Raw genomic sequence first — 20,318 nt, 5'->3', positions numbered from 1 at the left:
TCAGGTTAAACCAATTAGTTATAATAGCGTGTCTACCCTTTTCACTCAAGTTCAAGATTACATCTCCTGCTCCCAAGATGATAACACAACTTATTGATTTTGCAATGAATAATAATCTCACTCCATATGAATTAGAATAATTTAACTTGTCCTTTTGTAATAAAAATAAATAAATAAAAATGAAAAAAAAAATGAAAATTGCTTGAAAATTTTGAGTTTTAATCAAAAGACAAAAAATGTTGTAAGTAAATAGTACCAAAAGTGACATTTTAGAGTAAAAATGTCATTTTCATTAGATTTTCAACTCTATGATGGGAGTGGTGGGCTTTGATTACTCTTTAAGCAACTTGCATAGCCCAAATTAGTAAAATTTAAATAGGTGATGTTATTCATATATTTATTTTTATTTTTAATTTTTTTATTAATGCTTGTCACCCAATTCAAATTCCTTGAGCAAAAAGGCATCCGAGATTTAGCTCCAAAGCCGAAACATAATCCAGACTTTGCTTCTCCCCCAAATCACGACTCCGCGACGGCGGTACACGACCTACCTCCTCCCGCCTTACCTCCATTAACGAAGACTCCCGTCGGTGAAGGAAGCTTCTTCGACAGCTAATCCGAAACATTCCCAAATGGTAACCTACTCTCTTTCCCTCTTGTCCATTAAGCTCACCAGGTGTTTGATTGTTTGCCTCTGAGAGATTGGTTACTGTTTTTGCTTATATAAATCTTCTTACTTTATCGAAATTGCGCATTTGATTTGATTTTATGTTCGGTAAAATTGATGATAATTGTTACAGATGGCTGCATTTTGCACATGAAATGTGAGTATTTAGGGAAAAAAAACAGGACATGGGAACTCGGAGTGGTTTGTGGAATTTTGCCAACAAGTTTTTCACATCTGGGATTATAGGTGTATATGTTTCGGATTGATTTGCTAGTGTTGCTCTGGTGCGGGGTTCCTCTATGTCGCCTACGCTAAACCATGGAGCGACTTCTTTGATGGGCTTGCCAACTGGTTGGTATATTGAATGACGTCTCACTAAGATTTTTGTGTTGTGCAATGTGATGGTTTGTTTAGTGGTCTGATTGTGATTCGGTTGCAGATGACAATGTTTTGGTCGAGAAACAATGTCTTCAAAACTACAAGTTCTCGCATGGTGACGTGGTAGTTTTCCGGTAATTTTTTCCCTTAACAACACTCGAGTACTATTTGTGCCTAGTGAATTATAATAAGAAACCTGATGGAACATTCTGCAGCTCCCCAAGTAACCACAAGGAGAGTCACATAAAGAGAATAACTGCCTTACCTGGGGAGTGGATTGGAACGCATCATTCCTATGATGTGGTGAAAATTCCAGAAGGACATTGTTGGGTTGAGGGAGACAATTCATCTTCTAGCCTGGATTCAAGATCGTTTGGACCAGTAAGTCTACCTTACTGCTAAGTTTGTACACCAGAGAAATAAATAGTTTAACGATAGTATAATTTATCATCGTGGCCTTAATTATATTGATTTGGTGCCCAAAGATACGAAACAATAAGCTGACTAGGTATTTGAATTTACTTTTGTATTTTTTATGGCAAATCACTTATTGTTTGTTTATATTCTGAAAAGTTGAATGCGGAGTAGGATGGAAATCGTTTTTCTATTCCGTTAGCTTGTGGCTCGTAAATGAGACAAAATGTTTTTCTAGGACACGATAAATTTGAAATGCTATATAGATAATTAGTTTGGCATTTTGGAAAAAGTTTGCAAATCATTGTTATGCTAGGTAATTTTGTTGTCGTTGGAAAACATTGATAGAATCTAATGCTTGACGTAATCTAAGACTTTGTTTCGGACATTGCTTATGAACATGCTTTGTTCGGTTCAGTTGTCTGCATCAGAATTGATGTTGTGCAAAATAATTTGAAAATGTGGCTACTTTTGGCATCCTTCTAAATTTCTGCTAGATGATTTTGTTGTCATTGCAAAACATTGATAGAATATAATGCTTGATGTATTCTAAGACATTGTTTCGGATGTTGCTTTCAGTTCAGTTGTCCTCATCAGAATTGATGTTGTGCAAAATAATTTGAAAATGTGTCTACTTTTGGCTTCCTTCTAAACTTCTGTTTCTTTGGCTAACTTAAACAAGCTGTTGTTGGCAGATTCCTCTTGGTTTAGTTGAAGGAAGGGTTACCCACATTTTGTGGCCTCCTCAGAGAATGGGTGCTGTTGAGAGAATAACACCGCACGACACGATTTCATCTTCATAGTCATTACTCGTGCATCCCCTCTTTTGAACGGGAGAACGTATACTTTTCCTTCTGGACCCTTTATATTTTGACCACACGTCACGGAGGCACGCTTTCATTGGAGTGTTATTAATCAAGGAAGATCAAATGGTGCCCGTTTCAACTTCCGGCCCTCCTCGAGGTTTAGCCATCAGCTCATCAATGTTCTTTGTCTTAGCTCTTGTTTGGTTCTCTACCTAGTTAATGTCTTGTGCTAAACCTTGTCCGCTGGTCATCAAGTTAACAAGAATATGTGTTTTGTGAAACCATCTATAGGGGATCGCATCCAATTTTTTATTCAATAAAAACTTCATTTATTTTTCATTTATTAATTAAACTAGGGGTATTTTAGTAATCACAATAGTTTTCATTCCGATTCATGTGAATTAGTAAACAGTTATATAGATCAATGTTATTTCTACTCCGATTCCAAACAGTTTTAGTAAACAACTTCAAAAGGAATTTGATTCTGATTTCCCCTTATTTCTATTCCTCCTCAATTCAATTCCTCTCAATTTGATTACGGATTAGTAAACGCGTCCTTAGATGTTTGGTGAAGTTTTGCTTTCTACACTGACCTAGAGGAGCCCTTTCCTTCCTTTGAGGCGGTCCCATCTACAAATTTTTCACGTACTCGAAATACGAGATGATACACCACATGTCATTATAAAAGTGGTGGGATTCTTGAAAAATAAAACCTTCCTTCACTTATGTAATAACATGTGGTGTTTCACCACATGTTCCAGACACACTGAAAAAATTTATCATTTCCTTCTATGGAGTTGCGCTCGGTTGCGTGGTGAAACCAAACTCTAATACAATTTTTTAAGAGTAGAAATTGCCCCTAAAAATCGGCTTGGAAGGGAAAGGTAAGCAAAAGCTCTGAAACGCCTTTAAGATATACTAAATGATGTGGGACAATTGGGTTCTAAAAACAATCATGGATCGTCTTTCTTATCACAACGTGAATAGTCAGGTAATAATACAGTTGAACACATAACCTAGTTGGATTGGATTGACTTTTTTGCTTTGGTCTAGTCACTATGAGTGAAACGTTTCTTTCGTGTGTCCTTTGGCACCTTCTCGTGAAAGGGATTGGTGAATTACTTTCTTTCCGTCCTCCAACCAAATCTGAATCTCATTCGGTTTCGTGGCACCGCCCCCCCAAATAATGCGTCCTTACTTTCTACCGTGGCGTTTTCCTATTAGCGACAAGTTTTTTCAACCGAACAATAGGCCACGAGATTCTTCCTTTTCTTTCTTTTTCCCAAAATAGTAGAGGGATTTTTTTTTTCTTCTGAAAGCTTTTTAAACTGTGCAAAACTTATTTATTTGTAAAATATTATAACGAAATGCATGTGGATGTAGTCACATTATCGAGCAGATTGCACTTTTAATAGTTGAGTTTGAATCATGTCAAAGACGAATTTGAACCATATTATTCTTAATTCATTGTGAGGTTAAGTCCATACTTTTTTTTTTAGTGTAACTAATATTGTTTGTTTAAAAAAAAAAGAATAGTTGAGTTTGAATCTCTCTTCCCTCCTCTTTTTACAGTTCGGAATCAAATATCACGCGTATAAAAATAATATTAAAATACAATTTCTTGTAATTTGGGGAGTTGTTGGTTCATACAATTAAAGAACGGCTTAATGGAATAAACGGTCTCTGTGATGATAATTGATAAGGTATTCGGAAGATAGCCTCCGGTTTGGAAAATTTAGGAATTAAACTCTTGTAGTAAAGTCTGTTGGGGCATGAATCCTAACAGACTTCACCATGAGGGTTTGATTCCTAATTTTTTTCTCCACAGGCCTAACTTCGGAATACTATATCACCACAAAAAACATTTATCTGTTTAGGCCTTAGAGAAATTAAAAAAAAAAATCTTCTTAAATAATTTAACGTTTAAGTTGTTATGTTGGGAATTAAGAACATCATTCGATAGTGATGCAAAGATTATTAATTAACAGTCTCTAGATGTAGCATATCAAATTCGATAGTGATGCAAAGATTATTAATTAACAGTCGCTAGATGTAGCATATCAAATTCAAAGAAGGATACTAACTTTTCCATTCATTTTGCTTACCCTAATGAGGAATCAAAGACTACCACTACTGCATTTAACAGCTCTGCGACGAAAATAAGTACATTACGCAAAACTCGTGAAAATAAGATTTGCGTGATAAAGACATACAATGTACCACAACACAAGAGATTTTTTTTGGTATTAATCTTTTCTCTAAAATTTACAATCTACATTTTCTCCCTTAAATGTTATCAGATTTATTATAATTTTATACTAAAAATATTACATTTTTATAATTTAAAGACAAAATATTTCACTTCAAAAAGATAAAAGAGAAGGAAAAAGGAAATAGAAGGTGAAGAAAAGGTAGCAAGGCACCTTTGGTCCGATTGTATATTTGTACTTGGAAAAGCACTTTCTCTGCACTTCTTCTCAATTCTCCATGAAAGTTCTTATTTCTGTTCAGCTCCCTCTGTAACTACCGGGAAAGATCAACGTGATTATAACTGTACGTCGCCGTTCTGTTCTTATTCTTCATATCACACGGTTATGGGAAATGCACTCCTGCATTGTGTATCATTTCATTTTTTTTCGTAATTTTTTTCTTGGAATTTTCAGGTTTTAATCACGTTGATTTTTCTCAAGTTTTGGTGAAGATAATCTCTGGGTTTCTTTTGGAATGCTTGAATTTCTAACATGGCGGCCGATCTTTGTGTTTTTGTAGGGAAAAGAAAATCAAGAATTAAGAAAGTTTAATTGTATGTGAGAAATGGGAAGGCTGTTTGTGATCACTCTTGAGGAAAACATGTATAGCTGCAAGCACTGCAGAACCCATCTCGCTCTTGTCGACGACGTAATCTCTAAGGTCCGAAATCGCCTTCCCCGTAATTCTGTTTGTTATGAATTTTTACTGTTTATTTGCATAATGCACGCTACCTGGACATTCAGGAACTCTGTGAAATTATGATGCATCGTTGTGATATGTAAATGTGTGGCGAATTTTCGATGAGAGATTTATCGGTGGTGGACGTAAGAATTTAGTTTGTGTGGGTTTGTTAAGCTAAATTCCAATAAGTGATAGATAGGGGGTCTAATCATTAGATATTGAGGAGTTGTGATACGTAAATTGTTGGTTTAGGTTTTGTTTAGAGAGTTTTGTTTGTGATATTGAGGAGTTGTGATACCTTTATACCGTAGCACAATGTGATGGTTCATGTTCAGACTGGTTGAGATTGGAAGCTCAAACATTGGGTTGTTTCTGGGTTCCTTCTTTTATTCATGGTGCAGGCTTTCGTTTCCTAATTCTGTTTATGGCTCATCACAATCAGCTTTGGCTTCATGTGAAATGGCTTGCGCGTTTGATGAACGGATATGCAAAATGCTCAAGATTTTGAACCTTTATCTGCAACCCTCTATGATGATATTCCGGGTTTAATTATGCAATTCTAGGAACACAGATTGTTGCTTTACTTGCTGGAGAAGAATTAGGTCTTCAATTCCTGCTAAGATTAGGTCCAAGATATCTATTTTACACTTTCCTGGTGTAATTGTTAAATTTTGGCTGGAAGATTAGATAGGAACTTGCGTCTCTGTTCTCTACTATAATTCGAGACCAAAATGTTGTCCTGGTTATTTGTGTTACTGTTGGTTTGAACGCTGATCATATGGAAACTAAAGCGATACAGTATGGTGTATTTTTGATATCAGGAATTCAGGATTGATAAGTGACATTCTAACCCCTTGATTTGCTTCTGTTTTTGTTCCAGTCTTTTCACTCCAGGCATGGGAAGGCTTATCTTTTCGATAAAGTGTAAGTGTAATACTATTTTACGGTTGAAAATTTGAATAGATTCAGTCATAGCTATGGATGCTTGTATATCAGTTTTAGGGTTATGAGCATGTGAGTTTATATTGGTCTCACTTGCCACAAAAAACTTGGCCATCCTATGTGCATGTATTGTTTCTTGTCCACCGATATGAAATGACTTGAAGCACCAAACCGAACACGGTCTGATATAGGCCAGAGGATTCATTCCGGTTGATGAATTTTGAAAGCTTAACTTTGAGGATGGCAAAAGAAATAGAATTAATGAAATCAGTGACAGCATAGCAAATCTATTTTGGAGTATTGTTCTCCCAAAATTCACTAATTAATGCATTTGTCTCGTAAATGCATTTTCGTTCGCTTGAATCCTATGAAGAAGACTTATTCATAACTGCATCAAGTGCAGCTTACACATATGAATGCTGAGTTAACCCTTCGTTTCCCCAATGTATGGCAGCGTAAATGTCACACTTGGAGAGAAAGAAGAGCGGATCATGATAACAGGATTGCATACCGTTGCTGACATATTTTGTGTTTCGTGTGGATCAAATGTGGGATGGAAATATGTAAGGATATCTTTTCTTCAAAACGATGCTTTATTTGTTTTCGGTATTTGCAGTACTTGCATCAAAGTGACAGCTGAATGAGAGTTTTATTTTGGTCATCGATTTCAGGAGGCGGCGCATGAGAAATCCCAGAAGTACAAGGAAGGAAAGTGTATCCTTGAGAGGTAAAACCAAATCGACGTCTGTGGTTGCTGAATTAAAAGCTTTTAGAGTGATTTTCTGTGTTCTTGAGCAGATTCCAGATTCTCGGTCCTGATGGAAGCAACTACTCAATCGCTCTCGAAGCTCAGATTGGCGGAAGCGATGGTGATGAGGCTTGATTTCCCATCCATTCAGGAAACTGCACTATTAGTTTCAAATGTAAATTCTTAGCAATCTATTTTCTTTATTGAGTAGGCTTTGCTAATTGATTTAGAACATGGTATTGATGACCAATACAGTTGCTAATCAAGTTCTTCAAAAAAAAGTATTAGCTTACATCTGGTTTGCTATCGCTCTTTTAGGTTCACTGGAAATATACAGACATGTTAATATATTATAAGGTCACATGATGAGTGAGACACTCGTACGGGGATATGTTCCTGATGATAGGGCAAAATCTCGTCATTTTGGCATGATGGATTGAGGTTTTGATGAGACCTTTGAACTTACAAAGGTCTAGTTCCTTGACTCTTGACTTCTGCAGTGCCTATGAAGGTATGCTTAGAAAAACTAAACTACACTCTCAGGAGTAGCAAATTTAAAATAATGAAAAGAGTATTGTACTAAAAGTAGTTTAGAGGTTATGCGTTTGATTTTCTCCTCCCAATATTTGTTGCAATGGGAGAAACAAATAGGTTTAAAAGTAAATACTCTTAACCACTTCAATTACAAATTTCTTCTAAAATAAATTTAAAGACGTTGGATAAGAACAAACACTCACATTATTTAGTAAACAAAATATATGAGTTGAGAAGCGGTGCAAATGTGACTAAAATAAGTATGTCAAGTTAGTCTGATGTTTTCACATCAAGTTTATATCTTTTTTTATAGAATATAATAGTGTTCCAGTATTTTTAAGTCATATAATTTTTAGTCACTAGAATTAGATGGTATAAAACTCACCATCTACGAAAATCGAAGTTAACATTTCACTTATGTATGAATAAATAATTATGTGGTAATTTTTTGTTAAGCGCCATTTTCTGATTTGCCTATCAAACAATTAATATCCTTAATATGTATTTGGGGATTTGAATTTTATCTCAAGGGGGTAAAACCGTAAATGGCCAAAGCTCGCGCCGCAGCCTCTGTTGTCATCCCCTTCCTCGCTTCATCACTATGCCACCAAGCCGAAGCCTTTGATCTCCATCAGGGTTTCTGCAATTTCTTCTTCTGCAGCAAAGGACCCCAAACAATGAAGTCCCTCCACTCCTCGCCACTCCCTGTACTACGTCGTCTTCCTTTCTTAAACCCTAAATTCCTCTCCAACACCCCATTCAGAATCGCCGCCATTTTCCGGGAATTCCAATCCAAGCACAGATTTTTACGAGAAAATCACATCAAAATCTGATTTTCCCGAGAAACCCACATGAGAAATCGAATTTCAGGAAAACCCAGTTGCATCAGACCCCAATCAGGGCGAGTTCGCCGCCCCAGTTTCTGAAGACTCGGAATTAACACAAACCAGTGTGATCAGCACTCTTCTTAGCCACAAAAGCAAGCCCAATTCGGCAGTAAATTACTTCAAATGGGGTGAGAGGGAGCGAGGTTTTGTCAGAGGTGTCGATGCCGTTTGTGTGTTGCTTCACATTTTGATGGGCAATCCGAAGACTCACAGGCGTGCTAAGATGTTGCTTAACCAGTACGTTTCCGGCAATTCGGGCGTCTTTGTCCATCACTTGGTGGACTGCGCCAAACGGTTTGATTTTGAACTAGAATCTCAGGTTTTTGGCTATTTATTGAACAATTATGTTAGAGCCAATCGAATCGAATGTGCCATTGATTGCTTTAGTAGAACTCTGGAGCTTGAGATGTGTCCTTGTGTTACGTATGTAAATATTCTTTTAACAGAATTGGTTAGGAGAAATATGATGGGGGAAGCACGAGAGGTGTATGATAAAATGGCTTTGAGAGGAATTGGAGGTGATCGTGTCACTCTACACGTGATGATGCGTGGTTGTTTGAAGCAGGGGAAGCCGGATGACGCAGAGGAGTACTTTCGAGAGGCGAGGGCAAGAGAGGTAGAACTTGACGCAGCATCCTATAGTGTTGCTATTGAAGCTTTTTGTAAGAAACCCAATTCGTGTTTGGCTTTGGAGTTGTTGGATGAAATGAGAGAAATGGGGTGGGTTCCTTCCGTGGTCACGTTTAGCAGTGTCATCACGGCTTGTGTGAAGCAGAGGAATATGGTTGAAGCCATAAGGATTAAGGATGGTATGGTAAGTTGTGGGTACCCAGTTAATTTGGTTGCTGCTACAAGCTTGATGAAGGGTTATTGTGTGCAAGGGAATTTGGAGAGTGCTTTGGGTTTGTTCAGTATGATTATAGAGGATGGACTTACTCCAGACAGGGTTACGTATGCAATTCTTATAGAATACTGCTGTAAGAATGGGAACATGGAAAAGGCTTATGAGCTTTACACGCAAATGAAAGATATGGATATTTTTCCTGATGTCTTCATTGTAAATCATTTGATATGAGGATTTTTGAAATATCGGTCATTTGGAAATGCGTCTAACTTGTTTGATGAGGTTGTTGAGTGTGGTGTTGCTAATGTTTTCTCATATAATAATATCTTATCATGGCTTTGTGGGAAGGGTAAAGTAAGTGAAGCTTGTAGTTTATGGGATAAAATGATGTGTAAAGGTGTGGTACCTAATGTAGTATCTTACAATAGCAAGATAAATGGCTATTGCAGAATAGGGAATATGGAGCATGCACGCAGTGTATTTGTGGAGATGCTTAAAAGGGGTTTGAAACCAAACGATGTGACTTAATATATCTTGATAAACGGCTACTTCAAGAACGGTGATGTAGAGCATGTCTTTGATGATATGGTGGCTGCCGAGATTTCTCCCACAGGCTTCACAGTTGGCATTGTCATCGATGGCTTGTGCAAAGCTGGTCGTACATCCGAGGCAAGTGATATGTTAAAGAAAATTGTTGCGAGGGGTTTTATTCCTGGATGTGTTAGTTACAATAGCATTATAAATGGGTATACCAAGGAGGGTGACATTAATTCTGCACTGGCTGTATACAGAGAAATGTGTGAAGGTGGAGTCTCTCCTAATGTTGTCACGTACACCAGCATTATTAATGGGTTTTGCATAAGCAATCAAATTGATATGGCTTTGAAAATGTGGAATGAGATGGAAAACAAGGGCATTGAACTGGAGCTACTGCATATTGTGCTCTAATTGATGGGTTTTGTAAAAGACGAGACATGGGATCTGCGAGTGAACTTTTCTTCGAACTCCTTCAAGTTGGTTTATCTCCAAATGTAGCTGTTTACAGTAGCATGATATCTGGCTTCCGGAGTTTAAATAACGTGGAAGCGGCTCTTGACTGGCACAACAGGATGATTAGAGAAGGTATTCCTTGTGATTTGAAAGCATACACTACATTAATTGATGGATTTCTAAGAGAGGGAGAGTTACAATCTGCTACAGATCTCTACTCAGAGATGCGTCAGAAGGGAATTGTACCTGATAAAAGAACATATACAGTTCTGATAGATGCCCTTCGTAACAAAGGACAGCTAGAGAATGCACGAAAGAACTTTGAAGACATGAATAGTAGGGGAATGACTCCCAGTGTTCATATTTATAATACTTTGGTTGCTGGGAACTTCAAGGAGGGGCATTTGCAAGAGGCTTTTAGGTTGCATGATGAGATGCTTGACAAAGGTCTTGTACCACATGACGATACGTATGATACTCTTGTAACTGGGAAGTTCCAGGGAACGAACGGTCTTGTTGGAACTTCATGTGGAGATATGCACCAGATTTGACTAGTTTGTTTATGACGTGCCTTTCTACTTTCCTGCATTCTGCTTCCAAGCACTGGGTGGGGAATTCAGCTTCATGCTTCAGATGTGGGGTGGGTTCTGAAGCGTTGGCGCATGCAGTATGGTTTGGACAAGTAGGAAATGACAGCTTTTACTGCTGCAGTTCCCAAAGGTGTTGGGGCGCAGCTATGGATTTATTGAATCAGCTGCGGCATGTCTTGTCAGGGGAGGAGCTTTGTCGGTTTCCATTCATCAGCTGGTATCTTTGGAGTGAAAGGAACAATGTTCTACATTATCAGACTCCTCGCGACCTTGCCCTTCTTCTCCACTCTGTGATGGCTATTGGGGTGTGGTTGTTTTCATGAAAGCCATTCTCCAGCTCCCCATATATCCATATCCAATTTCTAGTGGAGACTCCTCACGTTTCAGGGCCATTAAAGTTGATACGGATGCAATGCCTCTTTGGGTTGAGAGTTGTTGGAGCAGTGGTTAGTTGGTCCATGGCGAATTGAGTTGCTGGACACTTTTCCTAGAGAACCAACTGACAGCGTTACAGGTCTTCCGACAAAGTTTCAACCTTCTGAAACTCCTAGGAGTGTTCTGACTGTCGAAGGTAATATCATGGAAGAGTTGAAACGGATGATTTTGTTTAGTCCGAGCGAGTCTAATTGAACAGATCATTTTGTTTTTCTGGTTATAATCGAGCCTGTGCGGCTAATTCACCTTCCTATCCTATGAACTGTTGCTTCTACTCAAAAAGTTGCCTATCGGAAAATTGCATTGTTCCTGTGCTCATTATTCATTCATGAATCTAATTCTGTGAGAGTTATTCTCCAGCGATGTTGCCAGCGGGGGGAATCAAACGAATAATCTCGAGGTCAAAGGTAAATGCTCTTAAGCATTTGAGTTACGTCCACTTTCAGTGACATAGTTGCCTATCATAAAAACGGACAGAAACATTGCATGATGATTCGAACCCTCTATTTTCTAGGTCGTTGTATAAAGATTAACTTTGCCAAAATCAACCAAATGTGAAATCCTTTAGCCATCAAACTAGCATTCAATGATTAGACGAATCATGTTCTTCGATCAAACAATTAAACATTGAAATTTTAACAACGTTAATTGAATGGTTAAAAGTTGATTGATTTGATAAGTGTTTTGTAAAGTCGATATTTAAAAGACGACCTAAAAAATTTACGGTTCAAGTCATCTTCAATCATTACAAATAAAATAGAAAGAGAATCAAAATAAAAATAAAAGAGAATCGAAAAAGTATAACAAAAATGTTGAACTGAGAATGTGGTTAACATCTCCCTTGCAATAATGCGGTGATGCCTGCCACTTGCAATTATTCTTATTCTGCAGCTACAAATGCTTTGTATGGTCTCGGGACGACAGGACCTGATGGTGTAAAAACATCATTGTCTTAGGCACTGATTGCTCCGACTATCACCAAAAATTCTACACTCGATGCGACAACCACGTGCCCCTTACCCACTACAAATAACACATGAGAGTAGCATGGGGCTCGATTGAGCATGCAACATGCCATGCACGTCTCACTCACTTCCGACCCCAAAAATACAAAAAGTTTTTCAGTATGTTAGAAACATGGTCTGACAAATAAGTATCATAATATAAGTGGCTAAATATTTGAAAAAAAATTTCAACCAATTGCATTATGACACTTAGTGTATTTGATTGTATTTCTGAAAACACTAAGGGGCATGTTTGGTATTCCACTTGAAATTTTTTATCCTTTCTCAAAACATTTCTTGATAACAATTTTTTAAAAAATCAAAAACTTGATTGGTTTGCAATTTAAAATTTTTAAATCTTACGACTTAAACTAGACAAAGAGATCTAAAAAGAGGGGTCGCATGAGAGGGAGAAAGAGGAGAGAGGAGGTAAGAAAGTAAGAGATAATTGAAGGAAAGAGAAAGAAAAGAGAGGATTGGACGAGATAGAGAATAAGATAAATGAGAGAAAGAATCGAGAAAATAAAAAGAACGGATTGAAAAAGAGATGAAATGGTAAAAAAAATAGGACAGAGAAAGAAGAAAAGAGAGATAGATTTGGAGTGAGAGGGGAGGAGGGGGAAAAAAGAAATGAGTGAGTTTAAGTTTAAAAATTCTAAAAACTCATTTTTTATGTTTTTAGATAATAGACTATATTTTTTTAGTAAGTCTTGAGTTTAATTTTTGACAATAGTCTTACAAAACAAGTTTTTAAGGCCTAAAACTTAAAATTATTTTTTATTTTAAAAAGTTGGATTCAAGTAGAGTACCAAACATACCCTAAAAATTCTCTTAAAAAATACCACAAGTAAAGTAACACAACACATGTATTTCTATCCTCACCCAAAATGTTGTCGTATTCCATTTTACTCTCGAAACTTACACGCAGGCTATGTTTGATTCGTAGAAATGAATGCGAATTACATTTTAGGGGATTGAAAATGGAAGGTTGAGTTTTTATGTGTGGAGTTTGATGTTAAGAAATGCATTGTCTTACTTGTTTTTCTGATTTTAGGCAAACCTTAATTTTGTAGTTTCCTTACTTATTTAATTGGGAATTTTAACGAAAAACTCCTGGTATTGTTCACTTTAACGAAAAACTATACTTTACACTAAAAAGTCAATTCTGGTACTATTTATTTTACCATTTATTTTGTTCTTATCGTTAAAACTCAAAATTTTCAAACATTTTTTATTAGTTTTCTTTATTTAATTTGGTATATTAAAGTTTCTTTATTCAATTGCTACATTAAAATTAAGAACCGAAAATTGACATGACAGCACATGCATGAGCATCAGTAACGTTTAAGTGCTTTGGCTTTAGAAAACGTGCCCTAAACACAACGATTAATATTTTGCCAGAAACCTGAAAACGTAGTTTAAACGCTCGAAATTCTCAGTTTTTCTAACTGATTTAAAACACACAATACTATAAAAAGTCAACATATAAAACACGCATGTACTGCTACGCGAAATTTCATCCTCAAATCTAATGAGTTAGCAAGTTAAATCAAATTACAAAAGTACAAACTTCATGTCCAAAATTTTTAAAAATTGAATTACATGATCTATAGTGAATTTTTTTTTAAACGTTCCAAACTTTCTATATTTAAAAAGAAAAATGCACTTATAATAAATGTAGAATATGATTTTTAATATATCAATAACATTTTCTTAAAAAATACAGTCATATGATATGATCCTTTTCGGATTGGGCTTTGTGTGGGCCATAGGTTACTGACCAGTCACAGCAATCTGCAATCTCATCCGGACCCACGAACTGCATATTGAGGAGAAATTGTAAGAGTGTAAGAAGCACGATCTCGTCAATAAAGTATTTTAATATAAATAGTTGAAATATTTTTTATTTAAATATTTAATTATTTGTATTATAACATTTAGTATACTGAATTGTGTCACGGCATATTGAAATTTTTTTTATTGTCGAGACATATCAAAATTTAAACCACACGATTCTCGAGGTGGGACCCACGACATACAAGCTCCTTATAAATCTGCCAACCAACAACAGCCATCCGATGTGGAGTAGGTCATCTCGAGGAAAGGAATCCAACAACCCACGTTTAAATCCGAGCATCTTTTGAACAAGAAAGTTTGAATTAAATTCCTCGGCGTTTTAATACGACATGTCGTCACGCAAAGGCTCGCGGCTTCCACCATGTGCCATTACGTAATGGGAATGTTACTCCCGAATTTTATATCTCGTTTGGAAAATGGGTTTGCCTGAGCGCTTAATTACGAAATTGCCACTGATTTCGTCATTTGCTTGGAATGTGATCATCTTTCAATAATTTTGGAGCTTCTTGTACTAGTACATTCAAGCAACTTCATAAAAGATGGGGGTAGAATAGTATTTTTAGGAATTGAGGAGGTGACCTATTAATTATAAGATTTCTTGTATTGCAAGTAATCAAGTATTTTATGTAAGTTTCTAATTTTTGATTAGTTTGGAAAGTGTATTATTAACTCAAGTGTAGGGAGTTATTATTAAAAAAACACAATTCATTTATCGTCAAGTTATAGGGTTATCCATTAATTGATGAGTTTCAATTGTTTTATCTTACGTTTGATCACAAAATCTCGATGTAGTTGAGGTTGTAGTTGATATGTTCACATGCAAACATGACAAATGAGCAAAGTATTCTTTTATCACACAGTTTAGCATATTATGTTGTCAGACTGTGACATCTCTCAACAGCACATTTTATGTAATTAGAGTGATCAAATGTAATATGTATTCACAATCTTGAACATATTTTGCAACATACTAAAACAAATAGTCTAGTTACAAGCAATATAAAAATCTTATTAAGAGATTTTCCTTGTCACATATTGAAATTTAACAATCTAACGAGCTACACTTTTGTTTTTTGATATATTTGGAGGAAAGTGAACTAGTAACTTAATTCTCTCCCGTCTTTTAATCCAATCCCAAGAGCTTCTAAGATGCTAAACTTTGATTACCATTTTAGATAAGATACTTATATAAAAAGTAATTAAGAGCGTTTACTCTGCACTTGAAGTCATGCGTTCAAATCTCAATCTTCTCCTACAGAATCTTATGGAAGAAGTTCTAAGCTTTTTCAAACCCAAAAATCACGCATACATGTATCCAATTCAATCCAGCTTTATCTTCACATGTCTACAGTCGATGAGGAAGATGACTAAGGCTGCGTCTCGCAAGAACAAATACAATGGCAGAGTCGTAATTATCGCCACCTCTTAGCCCATAAATAAAATATTAATTTCCCAATGCTTCGTTTTAGTATTCAAATTTCTGAACGCTTGCAAAACAGAGAGAGAGAGAGAGAACTGCCAAGAAAAAACAGCACCTGAAAATTTCAGCTACCAAAAAACTCCGCTCCTCCTTCTCTCTCTCTCTCCTCGCAGCAGCCTCTGTGTTTGCTGAGCTGCAGAGACAACCATGGAAGTTACATTGGAGTCGAGGGCGCGAGAACGGAGCTTCGGGAAGGTGGTGAACGCGAGCGACAGAGACGAAGAGCTCGCTTTGTTTCTCGAGATGCGGAGGCGCGACAAGGAGAAAAATACCGGCTTTCTTCTTCTTCCTCCGAGCAAGAACGCCGATGAGCTCGACGCTATTGCCGCCGCTGCTCCTCCGGGTACGACCTTTTGGGTTTCTTGTTTGTGGTTTAAAGTTTCGGTCTTTGTCTGTTGGTTTTGATGGTGGTTGCGTTTGTTTGTGCAGAATTTGTTAACCGTGGAGGCGCGGCGGTTTCTAGGACTGTTGGGGCGCCGCCGCGGAAGAGCCGGGTGGATGAGTTTTTGAATTCGGAGAATGAGAAGTCTGATTACGATTGGTGAGTAAATTAGTGTCAAAGTTTAAGTCTTTGATTTTATGCTTATTTTTTGGTGGGATTAAATTTTCCTAGGACTAATCAAAGTTTAAGCCTCTGATCATGGTAACTTGTTGAATTGATGAAGATAATTGCTCTGTTGCTAAATTGGATAGGATTAATTATCCTAGGACTAATGAGATGGGATCTGATTTCCAAAACATTTCGCTGAGGTGTCCGAAAAATCGGGGGCTGTTCTGTTTCTAAGGGCTGTTTTCAAGAAAAATTGATTTGAGCCTTCACATAGAAACTCTTGTTCAATTTTGTAGACTTACAGTTATAGTTCTCACTCTAATCTCTATGCTTTGGTCTGAACTCCGGAGTTGTTCTGCTATCGTTTATCGGTGATCTTTTCTATGTACAGGCTTCTTACTCCACCGGCTACTCCACTTTTTCCGTCCTTGGATATGGAAGTGCAGAAAACAATAACGAATCAGACTGAGGTTACTAATGACCATGTATTCGCTCCAAAATCTCGGGTAAGGACTCGTTAAAATGATTTCTAGATACATATAAGCGTTAAATTCTATGAGATGTATGTGCTGCATTCGTACATTTGACTCATTGTTGTTAATTCTATGAAATGTACGTGCAGCATTTGTACATTTGACTCGTTGATCGTAGATTCTATGAGATGTATGTGTGTCATAGACTCATAGTAATGTTGGACTTGAATCTTCCCATAGTTTTAGTCTTCTTTACGAGTTACAAACTTATGACTGCACATGGTGTTTTGTTGTTTGTTTTGGGACATTTCATTTTACTTACGAAGTCATGATTTGCAAATTTATGCTGTTATGTTTCCCATAACTTGGGACTTTCAGCTAGCAAACAACCAGATAGAATCTGCTTCAAGGAACAATATAACATCTAAGCAGCCAACATTGCTGTCTGGACTGAACTCTTCCAGTACCGGTAACAGAAGGCCCTCAACACCCAGAGGGTCAGGAGCTGCTACTCGTAGGTCTACAACTCCAACTGGACGGTCTACAACACCAACTGGGCGGTCCACATTACCTTCATCAACCAAGCCCTCACGATCCTCCACCCCAAATTCACGAGCCACCTTATCATCTGCAAAGCTTGCGGCTCCTCCAGTGAGATCTTCAACTCCTTCTCGGTCCACCCCTCGCTCTTCTACACCAACTGGCAGACCTTCTGCACCAACATCAAGATCAGCGACACCAACCTGTCAACTAAGTTCATCAAGTGCATCTGCTGTATCTGCCCCTCCTGGTCGATCTTCTTCAGCATCAAAGTTACGTCCCACAAGTTCAAAAACTCCCGTTTCATCACGTGGAAGTTCTCCAACAGTAAAACCAAGGCCCTCAAAATCCTCTAAGATTCCTGGGTTTTCGCATGATGCTCCACCAAATTTAAGAACATCATTGCCACAAAGGCCGGCTTCAGCCTCTAGGGATAGGCCTGGAGTGCCAAGTGTTCAAGCATCTTCTGTTGTGGCTGGTTGCAACGGAAAACCAAGACAGCAATCGTGTTCACCTTCTAGAGCACGGGCTTCAAATGTTAGTACCGCTACCAGTGGGAACTCTCATCGAGTCATAAGCAGAGCATCTGCCCATGACAATGATGATGTGAACCCTGTACTTATGGGAACACAAATGGTTGAGAGAGTAGTAAACTCGAGGAGATTGGCACCACCTAAGCAATATGACCATTACACTACTCTTAAGGGTTCTGCTGGGAAGCCTTCATCCTCTGAAAGCTCAGGCTTTGGAAGAAATCTTTCTAAAAAGTCCTTTGATATGGCTATGAGGCACATGGTATGTATCACCTTCGTTGTTCAAGCGCACTTTGTTTCACTTAATGCGTAATGTTCGGCATTCAGATCTTGCAACCCACTTAGTACTATCCAAATTATGCTTGGTGTGATACATAATTATCCGCGTCACTAGCAAAGCACTCGTTGTAAGAAGTAGTTTTTAACTAATTTTGGAATTTTCTTATGCAGGATATAAAGCGAAGCATGGCAGGCAATCTACGGCCAGTTCTGACAAATGTTCCAGCCTCCTCTGGGTATAGCGTCAGAACGAAACCATCAAAAAGCAATACAATTGGTGCTATGGACTCTCCTCTTGCCACATGCAGCAATGCTAGCTCCGAACCAAGTGTCAACACCATTCCTGTTAGTTTGGAGGGGTGTGAAGTTGAAGATATTGATCTTGGAAGTGAGAGAGGAAATTCCTCTCCTGCAAGCCATCGAGGTAGGTGACCACCCCATGTGACCATCAACCCCGGATTATTGGTTTTGCATCCATCCTCGTCATTATCTCAACATTATTATTTGACATGGGGTTGGCCTAATCAGCATGATAATTAAGCGGCAACTCATTCCTGAAGGAGCTGATGGTAGAAGGCACGCGATAATACTGTAAATGTTAGAGAAAGCTTGTGAGTGCATGTCTGTTCTGAATATCGGTCCTCACATTGCTAGCGGAACAAATATCAGGTGCATCCAATGAACCATATTCTCTGTAGACATGATTGTTCGTATTATATTTTGATGATTGGAAGCTGAAGACCTCCTTCGGCATTTACATTTTGCTGTTCACTTCAAACTACGAAACTTGAAATTATTAAGGTTTCATTCTTCATATTGTTGTCATATTAGAACATTCCACGTCGAGTTGCTTAAGGTAGTGAATTTCACATTCCTGTTTTCTCCTTTTGCACTTGTCTCCTTTTTTCTGACTCTTGATTCTCTTATGACTTATTCAATCCAAATCCTAAGAAAAGGGGAGGAATGCAGGAGAGAAAAATGAGTGCGGAAATCATTTCCGCATACTTAATTATGTCGGACAGTAAATAAGGGGGTGTTTGAAGTGAAGGGAATGTTGATAAAGGTTAACCAGTAGGGTTGATAACGTCCACATGTTAACCCAAAAATCTCTCGTGCGTCAAGAAAGAAGGATTTTTCCTCCTAGCAAGAAAAAATCAACTAAGATATATTTTCTTTTGTACAAAACTTGGTTTTGGTGAGTTTGAAACTTGAGCAGTTTCTGTGTGACTGATTACCTACCAGTACCAGAAAATGCCTAAAGAATTATGGAGGAGAACGCCCAAATCAATCAAATTTGACTTACGAATGTGATCACTCCCATTAAGTCCCTCTCCACCAAAACCCTCACTTTAATTTTGCCTAGTCTGTCCCTTCCCTTGCCGTTTGGGTAAAGAGATTAAACCCAAGAAAAACAATGTCAGCCATCACAAACAGTCATAGCCTCTCCTCTCACTCGGTTCTGTAATCGGTACTACTTTTGATCTCTTCAAATTTATCAAATTTCCCACTGAAAAGTGATAATTCACTAAACCCAATTCCTATTTCCTAAACTTTTGTTCGTACGCAACATGGGTTTTCAATTTAATCCTCCCCCTTTGCTTTCCCACCGTCCATCTGCCTTCTCTGTTTCTATGCCATTTGGGTTTTGGTTTTTGGTTAAAACCATACAGGCCCAGAAACGCAAAAGCACTTTTCCGTTACATAAGCAGGATTCCAGAGCCTCCCATTTCAGCCTAGGTTTCCAGATTCCACAGTAATCTACTTTTCTTCAAAGTTCCCAGCTTTTGTTTTTTCATTGTCATTTTACAGATGAGAAAGTTCTTGACTTTAATTTTTGGTTCTTTGTGCTTTTGCTTCTTTTTGCTTAGTGGGTTATGATGGATTTTGGAGCTTGGTTCTGTGCTTTAGGATTAGGATTTTAGGAGATAAGGTGAATGATATTTTTTTGAGGAAAAAATTAAAATTAGGAGAGGAAAAAACCCCTGGAATCCCGTATATGTGTGGTCATGCAATAAACCTAACAAATAGCAAACTTTTATTTATAAAGTAAATGTTTTTGGAAATCTATTTTTTTTATTAAAAAATAAAGACCAGCTGGTAATTTCGCTACTGCAATTCACCGAGACAGAAAGAGTCACATGCAATAAATTGAGTTGTCAAATCCTATTTGAGACTTCTAATTGGATTTTGAGGGCCAAGTATCTCTAGAGGCCCATTTTCACAGTCCCCCAATTTAAATAAAGTCCAAATGGACCTCACCCAGCTTACTAACATTCTTTATGACCGCGACGTTTATTCCTGGTCAATTACATACCAAAACATTATAAATACAACTTTTCCTGTTTCAGCTCATCCTATGTGGCCCGTCAGATAAAATAAAATAAAAAAGAACAGTCGATGCTATTTTGTAAGAGGAAAATTAATAAAAAAAAGTTT

The 20,318-nt window shown here is 37.6% G+C and overlaps 2 protein-coding genes and 2 pseudogenes across 4 annotated transcripts; all 4 read left to right on the top strand.

The window, feature by feature from the left end:
* The first annotated feature begins 272 nt into the window (after positions 1 to 272).
* On the top strand, positions 273 to 2,604 carry LOC126593708 (uncharacterized; annotated as a pseudogene).
* A 2,053-nt stretch (positions 2,605 to 4,657) lies between these two features.
* On the top strand, positions 4,658 to 7,178 carry LOC126592474 (protein yippee-like). Of its 2 annotated transcripts, none has more exons than XM_050258156.1 (6): positions 4,658 to 4,818; positions 5,035 to 5,175; positions 6,077 to 6,120; positions 6,593 to 6,701; positions 6,810 to 6,865; positions 6,937 to 7,178. In XM_050258156.1, the coding sequence occupies exons 2-6, from the start codon at positions 5,080 to 5,082 to the stop codon at positions 7,019 to 7,021; spliced, it is 390 nt and encodes a 129-aa protein (XP_050114113.1). In that variant the 5' UTR covers positions 4,658 to 4,818; positions 5,035 to 5,079; the 3' UTR covers positions 7,022 to 7,178. The 2 variants fall into 2 exon arrangements, with proteins under 2 accessions (XP_050114113.1, XP_050114114.1); XM_050258157.1 differs by having other exon boundaries at positions 4,662 to 4,928.
* Positions 7,179 to 8,275: 1,097 nt separating this feature from the next.
* Positions 8,276 to 11,537, top strand: LOC126591772 (pentatricopeptide repeat-containing protein At3g54980, mitochondrial-like; annotated as a pseudogene).
* Positions 11,538 to 15,501: 3,964 nt separating this feature from the next.
* On the top strand, positions 15,502 to 18,696 carry LOC126593758 (flocculation protein FLO11-like). Of its 2 annotated transcripts, XM_050259876.1 has the most exons (6): positions 15,502 to 15,850; positions 15,937 to 16,048; positions 16,449 to 16,563; positions 16,909 to 17,865; positions 18,054 to 18,306; positions 18,411 to 18,696. In XM_050259876.1, exons 1-6 carry the CDS (start codon positions 15,655 to 15,657, stop codon positions 18,413 to 18,415), a joined length of 1,638 nt encoding a protein of 545 aa, XP_050115833.1. In that variant the 5' UTR covers positions 15,502 to 15,654; the 3' UTR covers positions 18,416 to 18,696. The 2 variants fall into 2 exon arrangements, with proteins under 2 accessions (XP_050115833.1, XP_050115832.1); XM_050259875.1 differs by having other exon boundaries at positions 18,054 to 18,696.
* The last annotated feature ends 1,622 nt before the right edge of the window (positions 18,697 to 20,318 follow it).

The sequence above is a fragment of the Malus sylvestris genome, chromosome 12, assembly GCF_916048215.2.
Source record: "Malus sylvestris chromosome 12, drMalSylv7.2, whole genome shotgun sequence".
NCBI classification, from domain to species: domain Eukaryota; kingdom Viridiplantae; phylum Streptophyta; class Magnoliopsida; order Rosales; family Rosaceae; genus Malus; species Malus sylvestris.
Note: the sequence above shows the minus strand (reverse complement) of the source record. Positions and strands in the feature narration are given on the sequence as shown.